The sequence below is a fragment of the Talpa europaea genome (genome assembly GCF_964194135.1).
Source record: "Talpa europaea genome assembly, chromosome: 5".
Classification (NCBI taxonomy): Eukaryota; Metazoa; Chordata; class Mammalia; order Eulipotyphla; family Talpidae; genus Talpa; species Talpa europaea.
This window is the reverse complement of record NC_140071.1, coordinates 72,807,748-72,826,402: the sequence shown is the minus strand read 5'-3', so window position 1 is coordinate 72,826,402 and position 18,655 is coordinate 72,807,748. Positions and strand designations below refer to the sequence as shown.

Genomic DNA, 18,655 nt, shown 5'->3' with positions numbered 1-18,655 from the left:
CAGTTCAGAGCCAAAGATGGGTGGTATGGGCATGCCAGGAGCCCCCAGCCTTGTGACAAGGCATCTGTCATCAGGGGTGGACCTTCCAGGATACACCTTGCAAAGAAGGCTGCCATCAAGGCACCTCCCCTTAAGCCCTCCAGCCAACGCAGCTCTCTATCCACCCCATGCCTATTATTGTTGCCAACTCCTGCCTTGCCTGAAGTCTTCTTTGGCACTGAATACTAACACATTTTTATTCCTTTAGTTTTGATATGTGCAGAACTCTGAAGCAAGTCTGAAGGAAAGGCAGTATCCTACGTGTTAATTTCCCACTTCAAATCCAAGTTACCCAAAAAGACAAAAAGTCTCCATTTGTAGAGTGACTGCCTTCCACTCCTCTCTCGTGTGTTTTTTAATAGTATCACATCCCGGGCCAGAAGTAGAAACACTGCCAACATTTCCATTAGAAACCTCATTTTTCAGGGTCTTTTATCTGAACCATAAAATTTTATTCTTCATGAGAAATAGATCCTAAAATGATCTTGGCCTGCTGTCAATTTTTTTTAATATATGTATAAAGGAAAATGATCAATTAAAGGGAAAAATCAATCATTTTATTTTTGACTTGTATCAAAGGCATGTCTTAAATCATCCCATTCAAAAGCTAGGCTTTTCATAAGGTTTTATGAGGCTTCTATCTATTCAGCACAGTTGCTTTGTAGGTGCTTTTAGTTCTCAAACAAATCTGCTTTTAAAGTACTTAAAATCAATAATGAAATGCTTTGTATTAACCTAGTCCTGGGTAACATGGATATATTTATAAAATGAAATGGTCAGTAATATCATGCCTTCTTTAGAACAGAATACAAAGAGCAGTCAGTTGGTGAGCTCTCTGTAAAATTTCTTATTTGTGGAAGGAAGACAGGCAGGAAAGTTGTCAAAGAAATGCTAAAGGCGGTCCAGGGATCCTCAATCTGCAGGACACAGTCACCCAGGATTCTTCCCGTTCTCCCTGCTCTGCTGACAACCGTGGCTGAACTGTCACTCTCAGCCTTCACTAGTTGTGCAGCAAAGCAAATGCTAGTTTGTAACATTTATATTTACATTATCATTGGTGTTTTTTTTCTTTGTTTCTTCTTTACTTCACAGACTTTCCTTATGTTCATTCTAGAAAATCTAGCCACTGGTTTTCAGACTGTGCCCTGGAAAATGAGGAGTTTCTTGGACCCTAGGAAAAGAATTAGAGGGTGGGAAGACTGAGTGTTTACCCACCACCCCTGAAACTTCATCCACTTCCACATTAACCATTTTATATCTTGCTCTTTGGCATAAGATTTCATTTGAAAATATTTGGAAACCATGGCTCTCTGCTGGAGAGGTAGCAGGCTGGTGACTTATTAGAACAGCATGGTTTTTTTGGTTTTTTTGGTTTTTTTTTTTTGGTTTTTTTTTTTTTTTAATAGAGTGCTTAAATAAGGGACCAGGAAAATGAATATAAGAAAGTGAAAATCAAAATCAACAGAAAACTATGAACCAGAGACACTTTTTGGGGGGTGGGGGGCGGGAGGGGAAGGATTGGGGTCAGAATGGGGTGTTTGCAATTGTATGGGGGAATATAAAAATAAAATTTATTATTTAAAAAAAAGATTTATTTTTTATTTATTTATGCATATGAGAACTGGGGTACAGGTCAGAGGTGTGGGGGTGAGAGGATTCACTAGAGACAGAGTGGGAAACAGAACAGGCAGACTGACGAAATACACTGCTGAGGGAGCAGCGGGCAAGACAGGAGAGATCTCCTGCGCCATGTGTGTAGCATCCTGGCCGGTTATAGAACTCAGGCCAATCAGTCAGGTAGTGCTGGAAACAGATCTCAGATTACATGGACTTGTCTGTCACTTATTGATAAGGAAAACTGAGTCTAGGGCAGAGAAATGTCTTCCCAAGTCCAGCCTCTAAGTTATAGTCAGACCCAGAACCCCATCTCTGTGCCAGCCACACACAGCTTGCTCCTCCTCATCACCCCTCTTCCATCTGGAGTAACTGAGAACCAATTATTCACACTCACTTCCAGATTTGTCTTCCTAGACTGTACTGATTAAACTATTTGCTTCCTTGCCATGTAGGAGATCAGTCAGGGGATGAAAACGTCACTCAGATGCTCAAGCAAGCCCACGACTGCCGGAAGATGGCAGAGAATGCAGCTAAGGCCCTGCTCATGAAACTGGATGGCAGCTGTGGGGGGGCCTTCACGGTGGCCGGCTGCAGTGTGCAGCCCTGGGAGAGCCTGTCCTCCAACAGTCACACAAGGTAATTCTCAGCCCTCCTATCTTTCTCTTTGGTGCGCCTTCTCCTGTTTGTTTTGTTCTCTATTTCTTCACCATTTGATTTCCAGGAGCTTTTGGGTAGCTAAGGTGCATTTGCTGCAAATGGTCCATAGTATTAAGACCCAGACCACTGAATCTTATTCCCATACTCCCATTTCTCCCTTGGTCTAGTGCCTCTGTTCTTTGTAAGCTTTATAAGAGAAAAGGTAATCTACCCAGTTCACAGATGAGAAAAACCTGGCTCACATGTGTGTAAGTGACTTACTAAGTCAAGGTCACATGACTGATAGATAAAAGGAGAGTGGAGACTCGAGCCCAGGACACCAAACATATTATACTTTCCACTATACTGTGTTGGACCTCATGACGTTAGAAAACAGTGTCTGCTTTCAAATCAAGTGACAAGAACCACGTAATAGTAGGCTGACTCTCAAGAGCCAAAGGATTAATATTGATGTTTTCTTGGTGCCTGAAAGCAATTTAATATTCCCATCTCTCTTCCCCACTGGCAGGACCAGCCATCTGCCTAAGTGCATCCATTTACCTGTCCTGGATCTGCTGCCTTAGGAGAGGGGACTTTCCTAATAACGTACTTGGCCAGGGGCCCACAGGCACAGGGAACTTATTTCCACCAGATTCCAGCAACGATTGTCTTATTCAGGGAAGCAGAGATTATATAATTTATTTTTTTCTTAAAACTACATTCTTCTTTTTAAAGATGAAAGCAGATATTTTAAATGACTTCCAGATGCATATAATCTATAATTTCTGTTGTTCTTTGGAAATAGAAATGTAATGTTCATTTGTCAGCAATATTGTCCTGTTGAATTAGTAAAGATGCTGAATGGCTTGACAGGAAATGTATGCTCTCTCCATAGCTTATAAGGTTTATGCTCCAGATGCTGTGCTAACACTTTATCACCCCCAAAATTACTGTGTTATTTTAATCTAAATCAAGGATAAATTTGGTATCGATCAGGAATGGGAACATTGTTTCACCACCTGTTTATTGGGGGCCCGGTTTTGAATGTTTCTTAGAAATATTTTAACATAGAGATGAGCCTTAATTTGGACAATTTCCTTAGAGAAATTTAATTTCAGGTAACATATTTCTGCAGGTTCAGATAAATTCCGCACATAGTTTCTATTTTCAAGGATGACCTCATTGAAGAATGGTCCTTGAACTAATTTCAGCCTTAAATGGATTTTCCCATCAAAGCACAGAGGAATTTAGCTCAGATTTCATCCATTTCTTAACAATTCACCTCCATGCTCTGCCCAAATCAGAGCGGCTCCAAGTGGGAATAGAAGCCCCATACATTGAGCATCACGTGGCAACCACGTTCCATAGGTAGGTAGATAGATAGATAGATAGATAGATAGATAGATAGATAGATAGATAGATAGATAGATAATTATTTGTTTATATTTTACATCAGTGTCAGTGTTCATTTTTCTTCAATGTTTGCTTTCTCCTCTGAGGTGTAGTCCCCATAGACTTCTCACCACCAATTCACCCTTGCAGCATCACCACAGTCCCCTGTGCTCTTCCCTCCCCTATTTTGATCCCTCTCCCTCCCCCTCCTCTGAAGAATATCTCTGATTTGTAGTTGCCTGTTAATTTTGTTTCATTTTGTTTTTATTGTTACTATTTCTCCCCTGATCCCTTATTTGGTTCCCCTATATTCCTTCTATAAGTGAAACCATCTGATATTTTTCTTTATCTTTCTGGCTTATTTCACTGAGCATGATCCCTTCTAGCTCCATCCATCTGCTGTGAATAGCATGAGTTTTTCTTTTCTGGTTGCTGAATAGTATTCCATTGTGTATATGTACCACATCTTGATCCAGTCATCTATTTTTTGGGCATTTGGGTTGTTTCCATATCTTACCTATTATAAATTAGTGCTGTAATAAACATAGGGATGCAGGTATCCTTTTATTCCTAGGAGTGGAATTGCTGGGTCATATGGAAGCTCCATTTTTAGTAGTTTGAGGAATATCCACACAGCTTTCCATAGTGGTGGAAATCACATTCTTAGGACCTGACACAGCTTACTGCTATTTTGCTAACCTTGGGTTCGGGAAAATATCCCAAACTACGAGACCCTTTCATAAATTCATTTTGCCTGTAAATCTTGCTATTCCAGCTTAGACATTTCCCCATGTCAGGTTTATGGGAGAAATGGAGCTTTCTGTGATTCCATAAATCCCCTCTTCCTTCCCACTTAACCAACTAATGAGAATTTTAATCAGAATCTTGGTCACTGTTCCTCAAGTTCTCAAGAAAGGAATGCTGAGTGCCCGGCCTCCTCATGCCTTTCTGCAGCACATGGGCAGCTGCTAATGACAGTGGGATTCAAAGTTTTGGAAAGAACAGCAGAGGGTGGTTACCAGCAAAGACTAGAAATGGGAGCCAGCTTGTCAGTCGACTCTGTTGGCAGGAGCCCAGGGACGCTGCTGTTTCATCTTTGAAAAATATAGCCATGACCGCATCAGAAAGTGTAATTGTCTTAATGGACAGAGTAACTAGGTAATGTTGATTGCCTGGATAGCTTTATCAGCATATCACAACAGCAAGGCAAATGGACTGAATTGTTAAGGAGTGGGAATAGCCATTCTTAATCAAGTCCACCCTTTGTGTCAAGGATCACAATTTCAGTTCATTCCATGGAAGCACAATTATCCATCTAAATCTACAAAAAGGCTTGTGGACAAGAACAAACAAGGCATAACATGTTTATTCTCATGAGACCGGAATTTAGTCCCCTTGTCCTGACATCAGGTATGTGTTACAGTGAGTCTCTGGCACCTCCAGAGAACCAACCTGGCTGACAAGTCACAGTCGGCGTAAGTCCCAAATGGAATGGAAGGCAGTGGAGCTCAAGCCCAGCTCTCACCTTCTAAGCTAGTCTTAATTAAGGGAAAGTTTCTTTGAGGTAGAGAGATTGAGGACAGTGAAACCATGTCCATTAAATGGGTGAATGGGGTTGAATGGTTATCTAATTAGGACCACCACCACCAAAATCCAGGGAATAAGAGTTGGACTAGATCGGCCTGTAATTATCATTATCTTCCCTGGGCAAAAAAGGAGCACTTTCCTCACATATCAGGAGAGTCCATCCAAAATCTTTTGGATTAACACTTAAAAGTAAATTCTACTCAGTCTATCTCAGATATTTTTCAATATGACTGTGTGGCAGTCAGCCCTCTAACTCCAATGTCCTTTTCACATATCTTTTAGGTTTTGTGAGAACGAGGTAGAGATCTGAAATACCTTTTTTCTGTAAACTTCCTGATTTCAAAAAAATTATATGCTTGTTATAAAATAATCACTAATTTTGAGCATAGTATGCAAAGTAAAATTCTTCCATGCTAGGGACACTGCAGTGCCCACAGATTTAACTGCATTTATATTAGAGGGGAATCCTTATTTGCAAATCATGGACATATTCTCAAATCACTTAAACAAAAAAGGGTCTTCCTGGAAGACTATCAGGTCCTCACTCAGGAACTGTACCTCCAGGCCGATGGCCAGGACAGAGGCTACAATAAGGCAGAGATCAGGGGAGCCAGGTACCTGCTCCAGTGACTTTCATCTCTTCGTTGCTGCAGGTGGGCCCCCAGATGACAGGAAATTAGCCATCTACATTCACATACAAGGGTGACCAGGTCCACTGGTGTCAAGTGAGAAAATCCTGGGAGGAGTCTCCAGCCCAGTTGGGCCCAGGTGCTCACCCCAGTCTTCTCTGACTGTGGCAGTCCCTATAGGAACCACGAGCCTGGAGAAGAGAAGGAGTAGGGCTCAGAGAAGTTGTATGAAGGGCAGAGAGGAAGAGTGAAGGGCAGAGTGCTGATGGCAAAAGAAAGAACATTCCAGTAATATTAGGTGGCTCAAAACAGGGCATCTTTAAAAACATCATGTCTTCAGCAAACCTGGAGTGAAAGGAAATTTTTTCAACCTGAAAAGGTAATCTATGGGAGACACTTAGATACTGAATATGTCTCCACTCCCCTAAATTGCAAGACAATAATGAACTATTAAGTTATGCTATTTCTAGTTAACATTACACTAGAAATCCTAGCTAGTGAATTAATATAAGAAAACTAAAAGTAGTAATGATTTTTAAAAAGTGCTATCTCTAAAAGCTTGACAACATCTAATTTTTAACCTAATGAGTATCCAATTATGGGACCCTCCTGAAACTTGTTTTTTATTAGCAAGTTTTTAATTACCTTTCCATATGTGTTGTTTGTGTCAATAGTCACAAACTTTCCACTGGATGGCAATACCATTGTATAGTTAAACAGTTGCTTCTTTGTTGGACATTAATATCCATCTTTTTACTTATTAGAACATTGCTGGAGCTACCATCCTTGTGCTTAATTCTGTGACTCTTGTGTAATCCATGAGACCAGTTCTGAGGAACAGAATTTTCCAGTTCACAAATGATTGTTTCAAATGTCAAATAGCCCTTCATATACATGACCCAGTCATTCTCCCGCAGCCACAATGGAGGGCCTCTTCCCTACATCACTGCTACAACGGAGTAGTGCAATTTTTTTTAACAGGACCAATCTGTAGGCCAAAACATGACCTTAACATTGTCTGTTGTACCTCTTAATTATTAGTGGCATTTACAGTTTTCCAACCCAAGAAATCATTAAAAACACTATAACTGTCTGGCTTAGGTGGTGTCTGGCTTGGTGTGTTGAATCAGGAATAGTTCAATACTTGTTTTAGGGATGGCTGGTTTTCAGCACTATCATAATAGCACCTTTAGAATGACTGCATAAATACTATCTGTCCCCTAAATATGTCTGCTGCTTCTTTTAAATTCCATTGCTGCTTAAAGTTTAAAGCTTTCCTGCTCGCAGCCTCTGCAGCGCCAGTTCAATCCCCGACCACTGGCAAGGGTCCCACATGGTGCGCAGACCTCTCCTGCCGCCCACTGCTCCCCTCAGCAGTGTATTTCGTCAGTCTGCCTGTTCTGTTCCCTGCTCTGGCTCTGTTGAATTCTCTTACCCTCCCACACTTCTGACTGTACCCAGTGCTTGTATAAATAAATAAATAAATCTTTAAAAAAAAAAGTTTAAAGCTTTCTCCTGAAAAACAGGAAGTTTTCAAGAATTTCAGTTAGTTGGCAGCATACTTCCCATATTTTGTTAAATTATTTCACCTCATTTAACCTCTAGTTCTCCTTGTGCATTCCAGAGTACACAAGTAGGTTTCCATTGTGTTTGATATTTTTAGTCCTTGGTGACAAAGAATTGTGTAAAAAATTAAGAAAGAGGCCCTCCCCAGTGGCATAGCGGGTTGAGCGCAGTGCTGTGAAGCTGTCCACAGACTCTGCAGCACCAGTTCGATTCCTAGCCGGCCAGGGAGAAACACAAATGGCGCAGTAGACCTTTCCTGTCTCTCCTGTTGCTCCCCTCAGCGGTGTTTCCGGTCCATCTGCCCGTTTTGCTCACTGCTCTGTCTCTGGTGTATTCTCTTACCATCCCACGCCTCTGGCCTGTACCCCAGTTCTTGTATAAATAAATCTTTTTTAAAAAAAGGAAAATTTTTTAAAAAAAATTAAGAAAGGGGGAGGTACACCCCAGCACAATACTGAAAAACACAGGCAGATGACAAGGTGAACCTTGTGCTTGGCAGAATGGGGTCACCGTGACTGACCTAGAGTCATAGGGCCAACCCCTTCCTCCAAACGAACTTAAAATTCTCAGCAAGAGGTCAGCCCCAAGGCACCTTCCTTCTGAACAGGAGCTGTTCCTTGGTAGAAATGACATCCCATCTGGGAAATGCTGGGAAAAAAACTTTGGAAAAAAAGGCCATCTCTAGGTTGCAAGGCAAAGGAAATGAGATGTCCTCCTAGCTTTCCACCAAGGCAAGTCAATGAAGTGGAAGGAGATGAATTTTTCTGGCGGATTTTTTTTTTTTTTAAGATTTACTTCTGCATACAAGAACTGGGATCCAGGCCAGAGGTGGGGTGGGGGGGAAGGATGAGAGAGGATACACCAGAGACACAGTGGGGAGCAGAACAGGTGAATCTACTGAAATATACAGCTGAGGGGAGCAACAGGGAGACAAGAGAGGTCTGCTGCACCATGTGTGTTTGCTCCCTGGCTGCAGTGGCTGGCCATAGCTTGATAGCTCTGAGACTTTAACCCCTGCACCACCAGGGAGGCCCTTGCAGGGTTATCTTGAGGATGAGGTTGGGATACAGGGGAGAGGGACAGGAAAAAGGATGTTGAGATCTGTAGCTGTTTGCACAAACCTGCAGCCGGAGGCACAGCCCCAGCAGGCTTGCTTATAGTCCTGTCGTGCCCTTGGCAGAGCAGCCATGGCAGCCCTGGGCAGAGCAAAGCCTGCTGGAGAGAGCTCAGAGGCCTGCCACACAAAAGAGAACCCCACATGATCTGGCCTAGCACCTAAGAAAACCAGAGCAAAATGCAAAACTGTGTTTGGGGAGTGTGGGTTCTTCCTTCTCACCCTCCCCCACAATCCCTCACACAACCCCTCCCCCTACAGGAAGGAAATTGAGCCCACAGGAAAGTGATTTATTCCCCTTGACAACTGAGATTGCAGCATTCCGAGCTGAAGAGTTAATGGGTGGCTTAACCCTGGCCTGGCAGCCAGAGCAGGCTCTCCAGAGACCACAGTGTCTTTGTCTTCAAGAGGCTAGAAAAAGACCAGTGGCTACCCCTCCTTTACCATTGTTATAATCATATTCAGCAGTGGAGCACTGAGGGCATAGGGCAGAATTGTAATTAGCCTCACCTAGTCTGTTCCCTACTAGCATCCAGAAAAGGAGAGAGGGAAGCGGAGGGACTACAGGGTCAAGGGGCTTATGTTGAAATTAAACTTTCCTCTGACAAAAGCATTTTTTAAAAAGATTTATTTTTATTTATGCATATAAGAACTGGGGTGTAGCCTAGTTCTTGGGGGTTCACCAGAGACTGAGTGGGGAGCAGAACAGGTGTGATTTACTGAAATACACCGCTGAGGGGAGCAGCAGGCAAGACAGGAGAGGTCTGCTGTGCCATGTGGGTCAGCTCCCTGGCCGGTGATTGAACTCAGGCCACTGTCATGATAGCACTGAGACTTAGCCCCCAAGCCACCTAGGAGGCCCACAAAAGCATTTTAAACAAGGATAGGAACTGTGAGCTGAAATCTTTTGTTCCTTTTTTTCCTTTCTGAAAACTGTACCCATAACAGAGAGTGTAAAACCTCGTTGGCGGGCAGGCTAGAGTCCAACAGAGTTCCAGGACACCCCAAAATCTGTCAGGCTCTACCCATCCAGATTCATGTTCTCCTGGTAGGTTCAAGGTGATTTCTCAAGTCCACCCAAGCACAGGTGTTATCCACTAGACTGGAGGTCTTCTGTCTGATCTGCCAGGTAGTAACATACTGAGACAGAATCCTGAGTCTGGAGGTTACCGCGCAGTTGTCCCTCCATCCCAGAGCAAGTCTCTACTTTCCCCAGCCCAGTAATATTACTCGTGGTCCACTTTCCTGCAGCTCAGAAAGGACTGGTAATCTTCTCTGGACAAAGAACTAGGCTAGCAGAGGAGACATTTACTCAGAAGTCTGACATCAGAAAACTGCTGGTAATTACAGCAACCCACAGAGCAAGGGGGCATCTCCCTGGAATATTGGGAAGGTCCCACAACATCACAGACTACTAGGCTAGTGCCCACTTATTCTATAAAATAGTTCTCAAACTATCCTCTGGGATAGTTCTGGGATAGGGAACTATCTCAGACTCTATCAGATCTCCCTGGGGCCCCTGCTTCTGAAGTCCCAGATCTGTAGATCTTGTGAGTTTGGCTTGGGAAGTGCAAATCTCTACCAGGTCCCTGGGTGTTGCTGATTGGCCAGTCTTTTGACACCCACAGGGGTAGACCTGTCCTACTAAATAGAAACCAGACACAACACTATCACTTCAGCACCTGCAGGATACTTAGAGAACTCTAGCATTTAGTGGTTTTGAATTTTGAAATCTCTGAAAATGAAAGAAGGTGAAAAGAAACAAAGGTGCTTCAAATATAAATGTTAGATTTCTTAAAAAGTGGTTCAAAAAAATATAGTAACCGGTCATCTGGGTGGCAGGAACAAGGGAATTAATTATTCTGTTTTTCTATGTGCTTGAAATTTTTCAAAATGATTTTTAATGCAGCTAGAACTAGAATAAAGTGAGCCTCCAGGTCTAGCTGGATTTCTTACCTGAAGCCTCTTTCCAACTCATTGGAAGAGAAGTCTTATTTCCCAGCACCACCCTCCACCCCCTCAGAGGCAGCTGACCCTCAGCGCTGTGGAATGCTTTATGAACAAAGCCACCGCTTCCGTTTGCTTTAATTGTGTTTTGTTCCTCTGTCTATGGAACATTAGCCCTGACCCTCCACATCAATGCTGACAATCCCTGAAAGCGAGGGAGAGTAGGAAGCTGCCACAGAGCCATCGATAGGCTGGTCTCTGCTGAGGATGCCAATGGCAGGACCTGGTTCTTTCAGGACAAACCCTTCTTGTTGGGCAGCTCTCATCCCAGATTCCAGACAGCAGGCTCCCCAGTGCCCACTGGTGAGGGTGCCACTTGCCACATGTTGCTTTTGAGCTGTTTTGTTTCATTATAAACATTCACCTGGAGTTTTTCAACTGGAGAAAATACAGCTTGAGGTAACACAATCACAGCAATTAATAACTCATTTATCCTTCTTCCTGCCCCATTCCAGGATTGTTGCAGTAGCCCCCAGCCCTTGCCTCAGCAGAGCTACCAGGGGATCCTGTTAGAATGTGAGGCAGATAGGGTCTCCCCGGTGGCGCAGCGGTTGAGCGCTGGGTTGCGAAGCTGCCCGCGGCCTCTGCGGCGCCGGTTCGATCCCCAGCTGCTCCCCAGCCACTGGAGGAGGGGCCCACATGGCGTGCAGACCTCCCTGCCGCCCGCTGCTTCCCTCAGCAGTGTACTTCGGTCCTTCTGCCTGCTCTGCTTCCCGCTCTGGCCAGCAACAATGACTGGTGAATTCTGGTGAATTCTCTCACCCTCCCGTGCTTCTGACTGTACCCAGTGCATGTATAAACAAACAAACAAATACATAAATAAATAATACATGCCTCTTTAAAAAAAAAAAAAAAAAGAATGTAAGGCCGATAATTTGACTCTTCTATTGCAAACCTTCCAGAGGCTTTAAATCTAATTCTAGAGAAAAAGACACAGTCCTATAAACATGTAACCCATCCCACACACATCCCCCTCCTCTGATCAGTTCTCCTACTTCCTGTCCTGAATCTGACTCCAATTTTGAGTCATAGTTGCTGGCCATGTTCAATCACTCACCTCCCTTAAATCTACTCAAATGTGACTTTATCACAAGTCTATTTCCTACAACTTATTTCAGTTATTCCATGCCCACCTAGTGCTCCGTATACCTGATTTTTCTCCGTGGTAATTCTCACTAATATACGATATATTTTACTTGGTTTTCTCCTCTAAATAAGGTCAGGAATTGTTCTAGGGCCTAGAAAAGTGCCTGTAGTAGGCAGTCCAATGATTCTTAAATAAGTGGCAGCTGTGTTTATTAAGTGCTTACTATATACCAGTAACTGTGCTAAATTCTTCACATTTTTCACATTTAATCCTTATCACAACTTTGTAAAGCATACACTAGTGTTACCTTCGTTTTATAGATGAGGAAAATAGGCAAAAAGAGGTTCAGTCATGCCACCTCCAAATCTACAGAGTATATGAGATGTGTGGGTCATTCACAAAGATATCACCTTTGTTTTAGGGGTCTCCAGAGAAATAGATTCAATAGGGTGTGTGTGTGCATATAGACATACATGCATGTGTGTGTATGTATGTATACAGAAAGGATTAATGGATTTTAAGGAATTGATTCAAGTGCTTGGAGAAGGTAGGAAGTCCTAAATCTGCATGGCACACAGGCAGACTAGAGACCCAAGGAAGAGTAGTCGGTGCTGTCAAAATCCAAAGACTGGTTCCTTATTTGGGTTTTCTAAATTCCTGCAATGAGTGAGACAATCAGGTATTTCCAGCTCCATCCATGTTGCTACAAATTGCATGAGTTTATCTTTTTTTTTATTGCTGAGTAATATTCCATTGTGTTTATGTACCACATCTTGATCCAGGAAAAAGACTAATAAAGTATAAATCAAAATCAACGAGCAGCTGTGAACCAGAGACAAACTACAGCGGGGGAGGAGGAGGGAGTAGGATCAAAACAAGGGGATGGGAATTGTATTGTATGGGAATTATAACTGAGATGAAAATGCATACATTATACAAAAATGAAAAATGATGTAAAAAATATATAAAATGAAAAAAAAAAGAAAAAGAAATAAATATATCCTTAAAAAAAAATCCAAAGACTGGAGACAGAATTTCTTCTTTCTTGGGAGATCTCAATCTTTTCTCCTAAGGCTTTCAACTGACTGGATGAAGCCAACCCACATCACAAGCTCACAAGACTGATCTACTTTGCCCACAGGCTACCAATTTAAAATTAATCCCATTTAAAAAGTAACTTCATGGCAACATCTAGACAGGTGTTTGGCCAAGCAGCTGGCCACCATGGCCCAGTTGACTTAGGAATTTAACCATCACAAAACCTCTGAATAGTTGTATGTTGTTGGGTTGATCTCGCTTCATTTGTCTTCAGGGGAACATACTTCATGACCTGATAGGATGAGGGGAGTGGGGAAGGGCAGATACTCAGGAGTCTTCTGACTTGAAGTGCACTCCCAGCTCTGGATGCACTTTTTCTCAAGCTTCAGAATGCCCGTCCACATTCTCTCCTCTCCCCTCTCTCGGGAACCTTGTTTTCTTGATAATGTGTCATGAACAAGAAGGGAATTGCCCTTGGTCAAACCCAGTGATGGGGAGGAGAGTGCATTCAGGAAGCGGAGGTTCTAGGCCTGTTACCTATATTCTAACTGAGGTGAAGAGGGCAGCCTGTGGACATTGCTGTTTGCTCCTGGCACACTATAGCAACAGGAAGCTCAAGAAGATGGGACTAAGAATGAGAGGAGTAAGGCTCAAGATCAGTTGCACCAATATCCATTCTTAGGACTGGGCAAGACACTGAATGCCTTTGAACTTCATTTTCCAAATCTGTAATGATAGAGATGATAATGACAACCTTGCCTGTTTCACTTTTTTAAATTAAATTTTTTTACAGCACTGTTCATTTTTGTACTATGTTTGATTTCTCCCTTCAGGTATAGTCCCCATAAAATTTCTACCACCACATTACCCGTGAACCATCACCATAGTCTCTTGTGCTCTTCCCTCCCCTATTTTGACCCTTTCTCCCTCTTCCTCTTTAAAGTTGCCTGCTAGTTTTGTCTTTTTTTTTTCCTAATCCCTTATTCAGTTTCCCTGTATTCCTCCTATAAATGAAACTATCTGATATTTTTCTTTTTCCTTTTGTCTTATTTCACTGAGCATAATCCCTTCCAGCTCCATCCATGTTGCTGTAAAGGCATGAGTTTATCTTTTTTGATTGTGGAATAGTATTCCATTATGTATACATACACATTTTTTTTTAAGATTTATTTATTTATGCATACAAAAACTGGCATACAGGCCAGAGGTGTGGGGGGTGAGAGGATTCACCAGAAACAGAGGGGAACAGAACAGGCAGATTGACTGAAATACACTGCTGAGGGGAGCAGCAGGCGAGTCAGGAGAGATCTGCTGCTCCCTATTGAATTCATGCTGCAGTGGCTGCGGTAAGCTTCATAGGTTGTGTCTTAACCCCTTGTGCCACCAGGGAGGCCCCATACCACATCTTCTTGATCAATTCATCTGTTTTTGGACATTTAGATTGTTTCCATATCTTAGATATTATAAATAGTGCTGCAATAAACATAGTGCAGGTTTCCTTTCAAATTAATGTTTTTGTGTCCACCAGTCCTAGGAGTGGAATTGCTAAGTCATATGATAGATTCATTTTTAGTAATTTGAGGGTTTTCCACACAGTTTTCCATAGTGGTTGGACCAGTTTGCATTCCCACCAGCAGTATAAAAGATTTCCTTTTTTTCCACATCCTCCCCAGCAATTTTTTGTTGCAAACTGGCCTGTTTTGACAAGAGTTAAATGGGCCCCTGCTTGGGTTTTTTGCTGTCTTTCCAAAATCAGTTCCATGAGGATTGGTATAGGTGGGTCCAGTGGAGGCCCAGAAGAACTTCTGTAGGTCCACACTGGTCTCAAATGTGAGAGGACTCACTGGATGAAGTAGGCCCCTCCAATCCAGTGGGGACTGCCTATCCACTGCTGGAAAAGGCCAGAAATTTTCAAAGAAGCTACAGCCTCAGTTTCCCAATGATAGAGTCCTTTCACAGTGGTCTGAGTTCATTCACAGGCCACCACATTCCTTGTGTTCAGTCAAATGCAGCTCAAGTCTGTCAGCCCCTAGCCTGTCACCATTCAGCATGGGTGGCCAATGACCCGTTGGCCCACCTGAGTCCTTGTGGTGGACTGTACTCAATGTTGATTTGCAATCAACATGCTGTGTCTCAGGGGACCCTGTTTTCTGAGTTGTGATTTCAGTGTTATGCACCTGTGCATAACCACACCTGTGGTTTCCTGGCACAAAATCGCTTCCAGCATCTACAACCAGAGGTGCTGTTGGCCATCTGAAGCCTGTGTGTAGATATATGCACATGTCTACAGATCATGCCACAGGTATTTTGTTCTTCAACTTACTTTGTTCACTTGACATCTCCCTTCTTTAAGGTCATATCCGCATGTCCTCCTATTTTTATTGCAGAATGTTTTTCGTTTTATTTCCTTGTTGAAACGATGTTCACTGTTGTCAAAATACTGTCATGTCCACATAGTTTCCCTCCTTTTGAAATGTACTAAACCCTATATTCCATGAAACAGCTTTGTATGTATCTTATTGTGCCTGTAGAATTATTTCCTTAGAATTCTTTCTAGAGCCCCTGTAAATGTTAAACATTTCTGTTATTCTCCATACTCATTCCTTTCCTAGAAGGTGATACCAATTCATTGTGCCATGAAGATTGGTTTTGGGTTTTTTTTTACTACCACATATAGTTTATACAGTGTCTAGACTGTTGGAAAGACTGTGTGGATGAGTAAGGAAGGCTCTGTTAGTACTGATGTGGGAATTTGATTGTTTTCTTCCTCTTTTCAGCACCACCAGCTCTACAGCCAGTAGCTGTGACACTGAGTTCACCAAAGAAGATGAGCAGAGGCTGAAGGACTATATCCAGCAGCTGAAGAATGACAGGGCGGCTGTGAAGCTGACCATGCTGGAGCTGGAGAGCATCCACATAGACCCACTCAGCTACGATGTCAAGCCCCGCGGAGACAGCCAGCGGCTGGATCTGGAGAACGCGGTGCTGATGCAGGAGCTCATGGCCATGAAGGTACCTGTGGCGGGCTGTTTCGAACTCTGTTCCCATTCACATCAATTCATCAGAAAGAAATATGAAAATGTCCCTGGAAGAGCATCAGAGCCCACTTTCAGACAAGGACAATTTCAATAGGTCAAAGTCACAGGGTTTAGATGTGTTCTTGGAGGGGTCTGGGGTGGCCCTGCCTAACTTTGGGGCACCTCTGATGCATCTTTGTTATCTGGCTCTTGGTCCCAGGATAGCAGTGTTCATTTTGAATTCACCTTTTGTTTTCCACAGAAAACGCTAATTTGAATTCTCTAGCAAACTTTTAAAAGTTATTTTTGAGCAGTCACCTATGAAGGGCTTATTTCTATTGATCGTGTTTGGGCTCCCTGAAGTAGACAAGACCAGCGATGTCATTGCTGTGGGTGCACCCCACCTGATGGCTCAGCTGCAGGCCACCAAGAGTGCCATCAGGGTGGTTGACTGCATGGACTGGTGCCATAGAAAAGAAATTGGATGGAACCTGTTCAGGCCTAGCCAAATCAGTGCTGCCTCCTCTGCATCCTCTTTGACTGGTGATGCTCAGCTCCTGCATGCCAGATAGGTGGCTTCTGACAGGAAAGTATCCCCATTTGGGGGGGGGGGAGTAAGGAATTCTAATTATTAGGAAGGTTTTCCTTATAATGAGCAGAGATCTTCTTGCCTGCAATTTTACCTGTTCATCTCAATTCAGGTCCACGGAGTGACATAACACACAATTTGTCACATGTCAGTCCTTCTGGTGTGTAGAAACCACTATTGTGTCTCCTGCCCATACTGTCTTATCCCCAACCAATAGCTACCAACAGTTCAAGGTCCTGATCACATCCCTCTTCACACTGGCTTCTCTGTACCCCCAGGAGGAGATGGCTGAACTGAAGGCCCAGCTCTACCTACTGGAGAAGGAGAAGAAGGCCCTGGAGCTGAAGCTGAGCACGCGGGAGGCGCAGGAACAGGCCTACTTGGTTCACATTGAGCATCTGAAGTCAGAGGTGGAGGAGCAGAAGGAGCAGCGCATGCAGTCCCTCAGCTCTACTAGCAGCAGCAGCAGGGACAAGCCTGGCAAGGTAGAGGGCACAGCCCGAGCAGCTCACTGCCTGCCTTACCACCCCACATCTCCTGCCATGCTACCCCATTTTCCTTATGTGCATAGAAACCACCAGCCATTCTCAAGATCTGAAAGAAGGTGATATTTTAAGTGCAAAGAGACGAAATCCACATTTTTAAAAATTCTCCCTTTATATCACAGTGGAAACATTATCTCACATTACAGTCTGAATGGGGGAGGGACTTAGCTGTCCTAAGGTCTGATAATAATTTCACCTTATCTGTTGTGTGTCACACAGCAACCATCATAGATTGATCCCTCTGCACAAACCATACAGAATTCCGAGGAAGGAGTAGTTATTCCCATTTACATGAGAAAAATGAGATGTGTTAGCATCTAATAAGTGGCAGAATTGAGACAACCCAAATCTAGCTAACAAGCCCCCTCCTCTTGTCTGCATTGCCCCCCTGAGATATCTTCAATGTACAAAGCAAGCCGGGAAGGCCAGCTCTGAGTTATAGACGATATCACAGAGAGGGGCTGTCAGGGCTATCATCTTGCAAACTCACACCCATTAACCTACAATTATTTTCTAGAATTCAGTTCAAGTCACCATACCATATCTCGGCATTATTCTAAATACTGTATTGGAGGGCCTCCCGGTGGCGCAAGGGGTTGAGCACTGTACCATGGAGCAGTCTGCAGCCTCTGCAGCACAGGTTTGGTCCCAGGCCGGCCAGGGAGAAACCCACATGGCAAGGCAGGCCTCTCCTGTCTCACCTGCTGCTCCCCTCAGCAGTGTGTTTCAGTCAGTCTGCCTTTTCTGTCCCCCACTCTGTCTCTGGTGGATCCTCTCACCCCCCGCATCACTGGCCTGTACCACAGCTCTTGTATGCATAAATAAATCTCTAAAAGAAAAAAAAAAAAACTGTATTAGAGGGGGAAAGAAGCTCTAAGTCCTAAAGTGTCTTATCCCTCATCCCAGGGTGTGGAAATCTTGTGTATCCTATTTTCTGTTCCTTATAAATATCACCTCTGATGGCAATTTGTGTCAGGCCCAGAAATGTGGGAGCATGTGCTGTTTTGCTGGTATTATGAGTGGCTTCTCACAGCCCTGAGAAGGGGCACCTCAAGAAGAGCTGTGTAGCTGGAAAGGAAGCAACTTGCTAGGGCCATGTGGTAGTTCTTTCTAAATAGCTAAGAATTTTTTTTTAAAGATTTATTTTTTTTTATTTTTACAAGGAGAGCAGCAGGCGAGAAAGGAGAGGTCTGCTTCGCCATGTGGGATTCTCGCTGGCCGGCTGGGATTGAACCCGTGCTGCAGAGGCTGCAGACAGATTCACAGCGCAGCATCCAACTGCCTGCGCCACCAGGGAGGCCCTAGCTAAGAATTTTTTTAAATACTTATTTATTTATTGCATAGAAGAATTGGTATATAGGCCAGAGGTTGGGGGGGCCTGGGGTGAGAGGATTCACCAGAAACAAAGTGGGGAACAGAACAGATTGACTGAGATACACTGCTGAGGGGAGCAGCAGGCGAGTCAGGAAAGGTCTGCTGCACCATTTGGGTGGCTCCCTGGCCGGGGATCAAACTCAGGCCATTGAGGTGATAGTACTGAGACTTACTGCCCAGGCCACCAGGGAGGCGCCCTAAATAGCTAAGAAATTTTAAATGTCTTTCACAGGTACACTTTGCCCACCTCACACCTGCTAAGGAGCTAAGGGAGGGAGTAGAGTATCCACCAAGGCCAGATCCACCAGGACCCTGGTGCTTCTCAATCTTATGTTCATTTGTTAGATGTGGTTTGATCCTGGCAAGGTGCTGGGGGCAGTTCCAGGAGTTTGGGTTCCAGAGAAGACAGTGATGGACA

The 18,655-nt window shown here is 43.7% G+C and overlaps 1 protein-coding gene across 1 annotated transcript in view; it reads left to right on the top strand.

Annotated features, from left to right (window-relative positions):
• MCC (MCC regulator of WNT signaling pathway) overlaps positions 1–18,655 on the top strand; it is a gene marked incomplete at both ends in the record, with an annotated part of 304,107 nt that overhangs the window by 271,388 nt on the left and 14,064 nt on the right. Inside the window, 3 exons of the mRNA XM_084233100.1 lie at positions 2,109–2,292; positions 15,490–15,724; positions 16,597–16,803. Of these exons, the coding sequence (XP_084089226.1) occupies positions 2,109–2,292; positions 15,490–15,724; positions 16,597–16,803 (626 nt within the window). The remainder of the gene's footprint in view (positions 1–2,108; positions 2,293–15,489; positions 15,725–16,596; positions 16,804–18,655) is intronic.